General features: G+C 43.4%; 1 protein-coding gene across 1 annotated transcript in view; it reads left to right on the top strand.

Moving 5' to 3' along the window:
• Nucleotides 1-12,468, top strand: part of FLT1 (fms related receptor tyrosine kinase 1) — a 91,637-nt gene that overhangs the window by 58,500 nt on the left and 20,669 nt on the right. Inside the window, exons 15-17 of the mRNA XM_062514918.1 lie at nucleotides 1,313-1,444; nucleotides 7,566-7,672; nucleotides 10,922-11,060. Of these exons, the coding sequence (XP_062370902.1) occupies nucleotides 1,313-1,444; nucleotides 7,566-7,672; nucleotides 10,922-11,060 (378 nt within the window). The remainder of the gene's footprint in view (nucleotides 1-1,312; nucleotides 1,445-7,565; nucleotides 7,673-10,921; nucleotides 11,061-12,468) is intronic.

Here is a 12,468-nt window from a genome sequence, read left to right as displayed (position 1 = left end):
CAAATATCAGCTAAGGCTAAATTTCCAGCTGCTGGCACCACAGTCATGGAACCATTCCTTGGATATTTCAGATGGAAATTAATGACAGAGGAAAAGGCAAAACCTTTCTCATGGGAATTCATGCACATTTGGTTCAGAAGCACACACTGAGATAGTGTTAAAACACTCAGCAAAAATGTTCAAGGATGTTTGGTCCATGGGAACTTGAATTTAAAATGTAGTCTTCTACAGAACATTTTAGAAAGTTTGTGGCTATGGTTGTGTCCTGAATTATTGGAAATTTCTACAGCATGAATGAAAAGAACTGTAAAAAATTCTGAGGAATTCTCCAACTGAGTTATAAGCCTGTGCAGACTTGCAGCCCAGGCATTAAACTTAATCTAGGGACAGATTTCATGAAACTTTAAACTGATCACATCGCTGCAGTGTGCATTAGTAACACTATCTTCAAAAATTAATGTTATGTGTCTAACTTGGGTGTAATGCAACAGATACAATTAGGAGCCAGGAAGATGTCTCCTGAGGGTAGGTCAGAGCACTTCATTTAGGTGCCTGAAATAGATGGTGGAAATACATTTTGATGGGACTGTAGTTCGGATGGAGCCAAACACAAGTGTGCACTTGACTGCACATTTCCTGGCTAGAAGGTGCCTCAGCAGCAGTTCTGAGGCCAAATCTGCTCCCTGCCTCTTCCTTGCTTCTTGGAATACTGTCCAGGCTGGCTTCTGGGTTGACCTAGGCGGAATAAATGAGATGTTTAAAACTTCAAGTAACTCCTGTGTTTTAGGGTACACTTCATGGCAACTCTTTGCACTATCCAGAGCCCCTTTTCAAAGGAGCCCATCATTCCATGCCACATGGGCAGGTAAGATTTGGAGGAGGTCTGCTGCCCATAGGGACAGTCTGAATGGCTTTTGGAAGACCTCTAAACCTGAGCTGCTTCTGGGGCAGACTTGGGCCTGTAAGTGTAGTAATCAGATTAGCCTTTTTCCAGAAGCTGCAGACAGCTAAAGCACTCACCTGGATGAAAGCATAGGCACAGTGCAATCAACATAAACAGCACCAAGTACTTCCAAGATCATTCCCTTAGGCTGAGCTTTTTGGCTCACACAAGTGCTTTGTAAACACTGATTTCCAAGAGACTCACAAGGCATCCAAGTGTATTTGGCTTTCCTGCAGATAACAATGTACCGTGCACTATACAGCTCAGATTTTTTTGAGAAGAACTTGAAGCAGATATGAGTACACAAGGGCCAATTTTTTTTTTTTAATATCTTGTCTCCCTCTCATTGCAAAATATTTCATTTCACAGGAATAATTTTAGGGCCTGGAAGCCGAATGCTGCTTATTGAAAGAGTAAAAGAGGAAGATGAAGGACTTTACCAGTGTATAGCCACCAACTTGAAAGGGTCTGTGGAGAGTGCAGCGTATGTCACAGTACAAGGTAAAGCACCACACTAAATGGGAAGAGCAAGCCTTCCAGTGTGATGTTCTTATGCTGGAAGGGCAGGGCTATGACCTGGGACTCATCTGGTGATCTCTGAAGCAAGTTGAAGGAAGTCTTAGCAAGGGAAGCGTACCAGGTTGGAAAGGAAGCCCAACAGGAAATGCTAACTCTGAGTGTGTTTACACTGACCTAAAAAGAAGAATTGCTTCAACCCAACAAAGATCAGGTCAGGGTAGAAGACAAATGTAAATTTAGTATCAGCAAAACAAACAAAAAGCAGAGTAAGTAACACTGTCCTACCCACACATTATACCATTTCAGGTTAATTCCATAGAAATTAGAGGCCTGGGATAGTCTCATTTGTATATTTTCAATGTGAACTTAACTGCCAAATCAGACTGGAAGATTTTAGCCAAGAAATAGCTACATATGCAAAAGTGCTACTACAAAGAAGTAGATTGATTCAGTTATTTCTGAAACCCTTACTTGAGTTATCTCGCTATTCATTTAAATGTCCAGCATTGATCTGCCTTCTGACAATCTCAACTCATGCCTGTGGCAGTGATTTCTATCAATTAATTTTACATTTAATAAAAATAAAATTTATTAAGTGACCTTTCAGTTTCATTGACAACCCTTTAGGCTCATGAATTACGAGATTGGAGAAGCAGGTAGATATTCTCCATGTAAGTCAGTGTTGTGCATGTGACAGAATCTATTTTACTGACCTGGTGTTAAGTAAACAGTCCTAGATGCATTTAGTTACTCCTTATAGAACACAATTTGAATATCACCAGGCCTCTTAGGCAGAGATTATATGTCTGTGGATGTTCTTATATAATTGTTAAATGTGTCTGAATACTTCTCAGTATTTGGATACCACTCTGCAGCACAAGACAATTACAACTAGTATTGAATTTTTTTTGCCATGAGTGTTAGGAGTCAGAGTTAATGGTGACAGTACAATGATGTTAGTACTTTAAAAGGTCAGGGATTAGTATATGCATATGTGGGCTGGCCTAACTGGTGAAATTGAGGACCTAAAACACCTATCCCCTTATGAATAATTACAGAATCTTAGAATGGTCTGGGTTGGAAGGATCCTTAAATATCCTCTAGCTCCAGCCTGATCTAGTGCGAGGCAGGAACACCTACACCATTCCAGGCTTCTTAAAGTCCCCTCCAACACAGCCTTGAACACTTTCAGGGAACACTTCCTGTTCCAGCACCCAGAACTTCCCTGGGAAAATTGTGCCAGGGCCTCATTACCCTCAGAGTAAAAAATTTCTTTCTAATATCTAATCTAAACCCATCCTCTTTCAGTGTGAAACCATTCTTCCTTGTGTGAAACCACTCTGCCTTCCTCACCCTTGGAAGAAGGAACTCTCCAGCTCTCTATTAGAACCCTTTAAGTAATGGAAGGCTGCCAAAAGGTCTCCCTGGAGCCTTCTCCTCTCCAGGCTGAGCAATTCCAGCTGCCTCAACCTGTCTTCATAGGAGAGGTGCTTCAGCCCTCTGGTCATCTTTGTGGCCCTCCTCTGGACTCGCTCCAAAAGATCCATATCATTCTTATGTTGGAGGCCCCAGAACTGGATGCAGCACTCCAGATGGGGTCTCACAAGAGTAGAGTAGAGTAGAGTAGAGTAGAGTAGAGTAGAGTAGAGTAGAGCAGCTAAATGAATGACTTGTGCCAGCTGCTTGCTGTCCAAATCATCCTACTAATTCATAGTCCTGGACAATGTAATTTATTATTGTATTGATTTTAACATAATTGAAGCTTGGCTGTTTATTACAACCACAAACATTCTGTCAGATGGCTTCTAGGGAGTCATATATCCTAGTCCAGAGGCAAGGAAAGAGAGCAGCCAGGAAGGCTTCTTCTCTGGTTATGTGTCCTGAGGGACCACAAGCAACTTGTCTTGCACGATTTCTATGGGAGCAGGAGATGAATACTACCACATTAAAATTTATGACTTTGAGACTGAATGATAAAAAGAGAGACAGTTTGTCTTATCTACTATGATCAAGGAAAATGTCTTTCCACTCTTTTCCTACTGCATGAAAGGATGTCACTAGAGGGTTTTTTACTAATTCCTACACTGCTCTGGAGTGTCTGTCCCTCTCCCAGAAAATGGGAGCTTCCCACCTTATCCCTGAGCCTGGAGGGGCAAGATCAGGGCTTGAATGTGGGACTTTCTCTAAGCCATGACACTTTTGTTTCTCTGGGAAACACAGGCCATGTGCCGCTGCTGTGAGCACCAAAGCCTTGCCTCTGTCCTAGGACTCCCAGAGCATGGGGCTGCAGATCAAAGGGAACAGCCTCGTGTTGATGGCCATGTTTAGCAGATTGGAAGAGTAGTTTGTGAATGAGTCAGGAAGGAAACTGTCTGCTCTCTTTATTTCCTCTGAAAAACATTCTTATACTCACAGATAAAACAATGTGTTATTTTTGTGTCTGAGATGGATGAATGGATGGTGGAATCAAAGGGCTGATTTAAATAATTTAAATAATTTAAATAATTGCAGGCTGTGTTTGGTTTGGAAGCAGGGGTTTCTGGGCTGTCTGTGGAGAAGAAGGGCCACATCTGTGGGCATGTCAGAGCAATCTCTCTGCTTACTCTTGGCTGAGGAACCAAAGAGGCAGCAAGTCTGCAAGGACAGAATAGAAACAGTAAATGGCTGCCCAAGCACCCAGCATTGAGAGGGGACTGTATCCCTGTAAGTCTGGGGAGAAGCACTGCTGGGCATGTGGGGAACACAGACTCCTGGGCAGCTTTTTCTGAGGGGGAGATCGACATGCCTGCAAAGCCATTTCCTGCTTCCCCTACTGAGGACCCTCGCAGCCCCAAGGATACAGTTAGTTGCAGAGGTGCTGCTTTGAAGGAGATGTGTTAATAAAGGAAGGAGTACCTTTCACAGCTCATGCTCACTGAAATATGGACAAAGGAATACAGCAATGTGCCCTGTCTTAAAGCTGATGTTCGATAACTTAATGTGAATCCTTCTGATGAAAAGGAAAACATCTCATTTATTAAGTATTCACTGAACTAGTCTAACACTATGAAAATATTGTTAGCTTTCAAAATAACTTTTATTTAAGTGATTTCTTTTAAATAGCTTTTCTATCTATCTATCTATCTATCTATCTACTTATATATCTCCCTACCTACCTAACCTTTCTGACTTTGTATCTCAAAAAGTTGTTGTGCCTTTTGAGTCATGCTGAAGCCATCAGGAACTTCTCCATGAAGTTTAACTGGAATTCCCACAGCTACTAATGAAGTTCAGCCTGGGTTACACTTCAGTTTGCAAGATTAAAGGTGGACATCAGGGGACACTAAGACCCCTGTTACTTCAGATGTCCACTAAAGAGGGTTGAAATGGAGTCCTGGTGATCAGTAGTTGAGCCTCAGTTCAAACAAGGGTGATTACCAATGGTCTGGCTGAGTTATGACAAACTCTGAGGATGGGCATTCCTCAGCATCTCTGAGCACCCATCCCAGTGCTGCAGTGCTGTGATTGTGAGATCACATGGATTAAGCAGAGTAGTTCCCATTGGGGTAGGGGTGAGGGATGCTTTAGGTGCAGCACATTAGCGTTGTTGCCCCAGGCATTGTTTTTTCCCTGGCTGACACCTGAGCTGCACTGCAATGTTCAGGTGTTTAGAGCTGAAATCCTAATGAGAATGCCTGTATCAGCCAAAGGCTGGAGCTTGTAGTTGGAGGGATTAGCAGATTAATCCAGGCTCTCATCCTGGTATACTTGCATGGTTCTGGTGCCTTTTGTTGCTACTGAAAGAGAGAAGCTGCTGGTGGTGGAACTTCTTTGCCCGCCCCCTCCTCATCCCTCTGCAATCCTGCAGACATGGGGTGGTGCTGGGAGGCTTTTGGAGGGGCTCTGGAGGAGAAAGGGGCAGATGTCAGGCAGATGGGACAGAGCTGCACATGGGGAAAAGTCTTTGTCTAATGAGGTGTCTGGTGAGTAAAGGTCTGGGTGTAAGGGGATGTCTGAAATCTTTGGCTACCAGGCAGAGAGAGGGATTTAGTACTGATTACAGCCTCACCAAACTCTGCTAATCCTAAAGCCTCTTCTGAGTGTTTCTGCCCACTGTGCCTCAAATGAAACCTTTTTCTAACCAGTTGAGAGACACCCAGAGAGCTCTGACTTCAAGGCTTTCAGCAAGACTAGAACTCTGGCATTTGAAAACCCAGCCTGGATGGAGAAATTCTTTCTGGTTGCCTACATTTGCTCAAACATTTCAAAAACAGCACCTTTGCATCACTCTGCTGACTCCTGGGCAGTTACTGTAGTGGTTAGAGGGTTGCTGTCTTCCACCCCAGGCTCTACCTCATGGGTGTTCTGTGTCCTGCCATATGAAGCTGTGGCAATCAATGAACCTTCAGCCCCTCCAGGTTTTGCTGAATAAATATCAGGAACTATACACCTGCCATCTGCAGGAGTGTTGCACAGAAGCCAAAGGAGACTATCCATAGGTAAATGAAAATGCTGATGCCAGGGAATAGGCAAGCTGCATTAGGCTGTGTTATTTATGCTGTCAAAATGTCCCATATCTAAATCAAGTACTTTAAAAAATACTTGTGAAAAAAGAACTCTCTTGGTATTTCTGGAGACTACTGTATGTCCATTTGTAGTTGCAGCCATGTTTTTCCTCATGAGCTTTATTCTCAAAGCTCCAGAACGGACATGCCAGGGAAATTTTAGTTATGGGGCATGAATACAAATCTGATTACCATTTTTAGGGAGGGAAGACATTATGCTAATTAAGCAACACATCCTCTGAACTAATCTTTGTAGCCTTTTGCTTAAAACCTGGCAGCACATCCCTCTGGATTACCTGGTAAAACTGTCAGTGAGACACAATAATACCTTTTTCATTTGTCAGGAGTAACACCAAGATGCCAGACTCTGAAACTCTGCAAGTGCAGTTGATAAAAGTACTGTGAAATCACGTTCAGAATTACTCCTCCTTGTCCTCTCATTTACCCTCTCTGGAGGGTATATCGGAATAAGAGGCAGGATATGATGGTCCTTTTTGCATTTTCTACCAATCAGATGGAAAACATTGTGGGAAGTGTGGGATTTTGATGCGATCACTGGATTTGCAAAACAAACTGCTCTGAAACTATTTTACAAATCCCTAAATAGCAGTCTGAAGTGAGTTTTATTTTGGCTTTTTAAAAGATCTGTCAGTGGGCTCTAATACTTTCCAGATTTCTAATGTTCATGTTTTCTTGCTGCTTCATTTTCAGTTGTTGTTGTTGAGGTTTTTTTCCCTTTCTGTGCTTAATCTGGTTCCTGCTTTCTAGAGTTCTCCCATCTCCCTCCCACCTGGGTTCTGTGGGGTGCTGCTGGGAAAAGATGGGGTCCCATGTTTCCTCAGGGAGTCTGGCCATGTGCTACTGGTGTGTCTGGCAGGGGACCTGAGGGCACAGAGCCTGCCAGGGGAGCAGTGGATTGGAGAGGGTACCAGTGGGAATAAGGCTCAAGACCCCTGTACCATGCTGTGTATGATCTGAGCCCTCAGGTGACAGATCAGATCCATCCAAGCCATGGGAAGAAGAGTTCATGGACTCCTGCTGGCAGCACCATGAGTCTCCAAGAGAATCCCCAGGCCATCCACAGCGATGGTTTGGGTGAGGACTGGAGGGTTTACAGCATGTCTGGGATGGAGGTGCAGCCTGTAGGGCTCAGCTGTCAGCAGGGAAGAGGTCTCTGAAGAGTGGGTAAGGAAAGGCATCAGGTCCTGGACAGCAAACCCCAAACAGCAGCACTGCAACATGCCCTGGGTCTCACTTGGTGCCTACACCAGCACAAGCCCTCCCAGGAGCTTCTCTTTGCATGTTAGCAGCGGCTGTCACACCACAGTACTGCCTGTGGGAAAAGCCCAGCAGAGCCATCCCCTCTGTGCAGCCTCGTCCTCTCCTAAGGCTGCAGGAGACCTTTTTTTTAGCTCTGTGAGCCAGTCCAAACAGAGATTAATACCCCATTGAAAAGAGCTGGTCCTTCCTGGTATTTTATTTTAATGGCAGTAAAAAAACATGAAGTGCCCTTGGTTTGCAGGTCATTTTCTAATATGTTTCCCACTTGATTTTCCCAGGCATATCGGAGAGGTCAAACCTGGAGCTGATAACTCTGACGTGTACCTGTGTGGCTGCAACGCTCTTCTGGCTCCTGCTGACCCTCTTCATTCGCAAGCTGAAGAGGGTAAGAACAGACAGGGATCTCCCTGTGGCACCTGCCTCTCCTTGCCAGCCCTTTGCTCATGTCAGAAATTTTTTCCCAGGATGCTGGGATTTGCCAAGTCTACCAAAGAAAAATTCTGTTTCACTTTCACAGCACCAAATCTGCCAGAGCTCAAGGAGTGTTTGGACAACAGTCTCAGGCACATGGCATGACTCTTGGGGTGTCCTGTGCATGGCCAGGAATTGAACTTTGATAATCCCCATGGGTCCCTTCCAACTCAGAATATCCTATGATTCTATGATCCTTTGATACTGCTCACCCTTGCTCCTGGTGCAATAACCAGGCTGCTGATGGATGCTGGAGAACTGTGACTTGCAAGGCTGAGTATAAGTAAGCCAGAAAGAAAAGCCCAGGTGGGGACAAGGCTCTGAGGCTCACAAGAATTTGGGTGCCTGACTCACACCAAAGGCATCCTCATTCCCTTATAAAAACGGTGGGGGTTTGCCATCCCAATGTCTTTGAAGATCTGAGTGAGTGGCAATGACAGATCTTCACAGAATGTGCTGGGGTCTGGTTCACACAGTGTCTAGTATAACTACATCACTTCCAAAGCGATATTCTGCTGAAGGAGTTTTGATGGTGCAGCTTCTAGAGCAGATGATCCTGTACCAGCATGATAAATTTAACTGCCCCTGTAGCTCACCCTCCCTCTTGTCCAAGGCTGACTGTGATAGTTTAAAACTCATTTTTCCCTGACAGCACCTGGTCTGGATTGTATGGTGTGTGCAGGCTAAACAACAGCAGCTTTCCCAAGCAGAAAATAAAATTCCTCAGTCTTACAGGAAGATCTCGGTGTAACCTGTAGTAGCAGATGGATTTGAGGGAAGGTACTGGGGCACTGCAAGACATGAGTTGAGAAATGGCTGCGTGACCCCCTCCCCTCACTCCCACACCACCACCACCCCAGGGGTGTCACAGTGCAGCACCACGGGGATATGCTCAGGGCCACCAGAGCTGAGCATGTCCCGGCTGGCTGAGGGATGGCTGCTGAAGGTCCACTGCAGCCTGACAGACCATTTTATCTCAGCTGGCATTAAGGCCTGCTGGTATCTTAGGCTGGGTACTAAGAACTTTTATGGACTGGTGGGAAAGCAGAGCTAGACCTATGAAACAGGACAGTATGGCAGCAGTCACTCTGCCTGCATTCCTACTGCTGCAAGCTTTAGTGAGGAGAAATGCGTGGGAGTTTGGGGAGAAAGGAAAGCAGAGGTCAGCTGAAGCTGTGGAGAAACTTCATAGCTGTAAGAGAAATTACAAGGCAAGAGGGACCAGTACTGAATGCTCAACAGTAATGATGAAGCAAGTTACAACGTGGCTGCAAATCTTGGGAAAATGTAAGCTTTAAATGTAGCAAGGGGTTGCAGATCTTTTTTGGTTTATTTTTTTTATGAGACCAAAACTTGTTAGATTGTTAAGAGATAATAAAAATATCATCATCACTGTAGGGACTTTATCTAAATGACATATTAAGGCAACTTTCCAGACAAGCCTTTCCAGCTAGTGTCAGTCTATGTTTATAATCTTATCTGTGTTTTTCTTATAAACTCTTATTCTCAAAGATTTGTGTCTGGAATTAGTGCTGAATTAAATTTTATATACAAATTATGTTGCCACAACAGAAAAAAATATGCTCTCCAAGAGCATTTTCTTAAAGCCTCTCCATTATGCACACAGGGACAGATTATATCCTTAATTTTTCATAATTGAAAACATTGCTTCAAATCTCTATTTGTGCCAAAAATTTGATATTGAGTGCATCTGAAGAAAGAACTGTGGGAAACTGAATTTTCTACTCCCCTATTCCTTTTTGTGGGATGGGTCCACTTAAAAGCTTTTCTAATGTGATGGGTAGGAGCATTCTGGTACACACATCTCTATCTAGAAATGCCCATTCTGGAGCACCACGTAAGTTTCTGTTTCTACTTATATCCCACTTATCCACATCCTTTCCAGACTTAGTGGATGGTTTGGAGCCAGGCTTTAAGCCTCCTGCGTTTTTCACAAGCATGAGTGCATCCTTCTTGGGACAAAATTTATGGGTTTGGGGAGGATGAAAAGCAACTAGAACAGCAGTTGTTAATTACTGTCATTTTAGTATAGTTGTGTTTGTAATCAAGGCATGCACAGCTAGGAATATCCTTCTAAAAAAACATGCCTGGAAATGCAGGTACTAGGGACATATTTCCAAGCTGTAGAGGAGGGAAATTGAAAGTATTAGGAGACAGTTAAGGAAAATAATAGAAAAGAGAATATGTGGCTGTATCTGTATGTTTGTGGTATCTGTATGTCTTTGTCCATGTACTTCTTCCACAAGTTTAGGAAAGGCAACACATTTAGGTTCAGTTCTGCAGATTTTCCATAAACTCCAACTAATTGCCAGGAAATTATGGCAAACACTAGACGTTTTCTATAGAAAGACAAGTACTCCTGGGTCAAGAAAAGTCCGGTGGGCTAGATTGGCAATCCTGATGCTCCTTGAAGGAACACATATTTCAAAATGGATGAACTGCCACAAACTTTTAGATCAGATCCATCTTTCTTTATATTTCTTAAGTGAAGTGAATTTGGTCCATTTTCTCCAGAGAAACTAAACTGGCAAATCAATTTAAAATTTTATGTTTTAAATTATGTGTTTGAGTCCAGCTGTTTATAAATTCCTCCAGACTAAAATGGTTTGAGTAAATTTTTCAGAAATTACACCAAAGAAATAAAAAATCCTAAAAAATTGTCAGCAGTTTGTGAAGTGCATCATGTTCAGTGTCCTGATGACTTGTCTTGCACAATTTCTAACCACATATGACCTATCTTTGTGGGATATATGGAGCAAATAAACACTGGCAGTAGAATTCCATCTGTTGCATGCAGCCACTTCTTGCTTTGCACAATCATGAAGGAAAGTTATTTTTATCAGCAATGTTTAGTCACTTGATGAAAGTATTTCTCCTGACTGTGCAGAAGGCCTGTGTCATAACACCATATGTTAATAGAGACCCACATGGATTTCATTGAAGAAACTGGTATGTCACATGGGAGGAAAGCTAGAGGAATGAGTTTCTTTTATATAAAACCTCATGCAATATATATAAAAAAATCCACTCTGAAATATGCAGCCTTGTGAACAGAATGAACTTGGAGCCCTTGATCCAAACAAGAAGATGCTGACAGACACCCTCATCCTCTTTTTAATTTTGCAATGTCTTTGTTTTCTAGCCTCGTTCATCTGAAATGAAGACCAACCATTACTTGTCAATCATAATGGATCCAGATGAAGTCCCCTTAGATGAGCAATGTGAACGTCTACCTTATGATGCCAGCAAGTGGGAAATTGCAAGAGAAAGGCTAAAACTAGGTAATACTGGAATAGTTCATGTAGAGTTTGGACAGCATGTGTCTGTAACTATGCATAAAGAGGAGCTGGATGTGTTCTAGGCACTCAGTACAATGTACTGCCAGGTTTGGTGTGATCTATTCCACACTGAGAGCACTGATCTGTGAACGAATTACAGCCTTTAGGACTGATTGACCATGCCTACTTGACTTTTCACATGTATATTTGGGCTTCATGTAGGAAAATGAAAATAAAAACTACAAGATAATTTAGGTTGGAAAAGACCCTTAACATGAAGTCCAACAATGAATAATCTACCTGTTCACTCCAGGAAAAAGCTGTGGGAGACAGTGACAAAGGCTTTACTGGGGTCCAGGCAGACAATATCCACAGCTGTTCCCTCATCTCTTAAGTTGGCCACCTGGCCACAGAGGGAGAATATAGACAAGAATGATGCATTCTGTATTTTGGAAACTGATTTGCTTGGAAACTGATTTTTGCATGATGCGAAAAGAGCAACCAAAGAATTCCAAATCAGAATTCAGCTGCCAGCTGAATGTTGGCAGCTGAAGCTGCCAGCTTCAAGGTTTCTCTCTCTAGACTCAGGAGCCTGATCTTTAGCATTTACTGTAATTTTGGTGATTCACTATAATGATGATGAAGGGTGTGGAGGGGAAGGTGTGTGAGGAGCAGCTGAGGTCACTTGGTCTGTTCAGCCTGGGGAAGAGGAGTAGAGAGAAGACCTCATTGCAGTCAGCAACTTCCTCATGAGGGGCAGAGCAGGGACAGGCACTGATCTCTGCTCTGTGCTGAGCAGTGACAGGACCTGAGGGAATGGCCTGAATCTGTGTCAGGGGACGTTTAGGTTGGATATTAGAAAAAGGTTCCAGAGGGTGGTTGGACACTGGAACAGGCTCCCCAGGGAAGTGGTCAGAGCACCAAGCCTGACAGAGCTCAAGAAGCATCTAGGCAACACTCACAGGCACATGGTATGCTGCTTGGAGTTGTGCTATCCAGTGCCAGGATCATCTACAAGGATGATCCTTGTGGGTCCCTTCCAACTCAGGATATTCTATTATTGTATGGTTTCCTTCCCTTTCTGCAACCTGGAAACTTGGAAAAAAGCCTGTGCAGAAATGGGTCCTCATAATCCATCCTGCACCCCTTCCCATTTCTCCCTCTCCTTCTTTTCCCAGCACAATCTCCTCATTTTCCCTTTGTGCTGTAGTTTTATAAATATTCTGTTATTGCAGCATAAAGTGCAAGACTGCCCACACAAAAATAAATAAATGCCCTTGAAAACTTTAAACCTACAGCCAGCTCCCCAGCAAATGTCCTAGCAAAAGGCATGGGCTTGGGACCATTCCATATTAGGCCCAGTGTGGGGCTGATGAGAAGGGAAGGGACGAAGGGACCTTATTTTGAAGTT

Source organism: Cinclus cinclus, chromosome 2 (assembly GCF_963662255.1).
Source record: "Cinclus cinclus chromosome 2, bCinCin1.1, whole genome shotgun sequence".
Classification (NCBI taxonomy): Eukaryota; Metazoa; Chordata; class Aves; order Passeriformes; family Cinclidae; genus Cinclus; species Cinclus cinclus.
The sequence above is the reverse complement of the archived record's forward strand: the minus strand, read 5'-3'. Positions and strand labels throughout refer to the sequence as shown.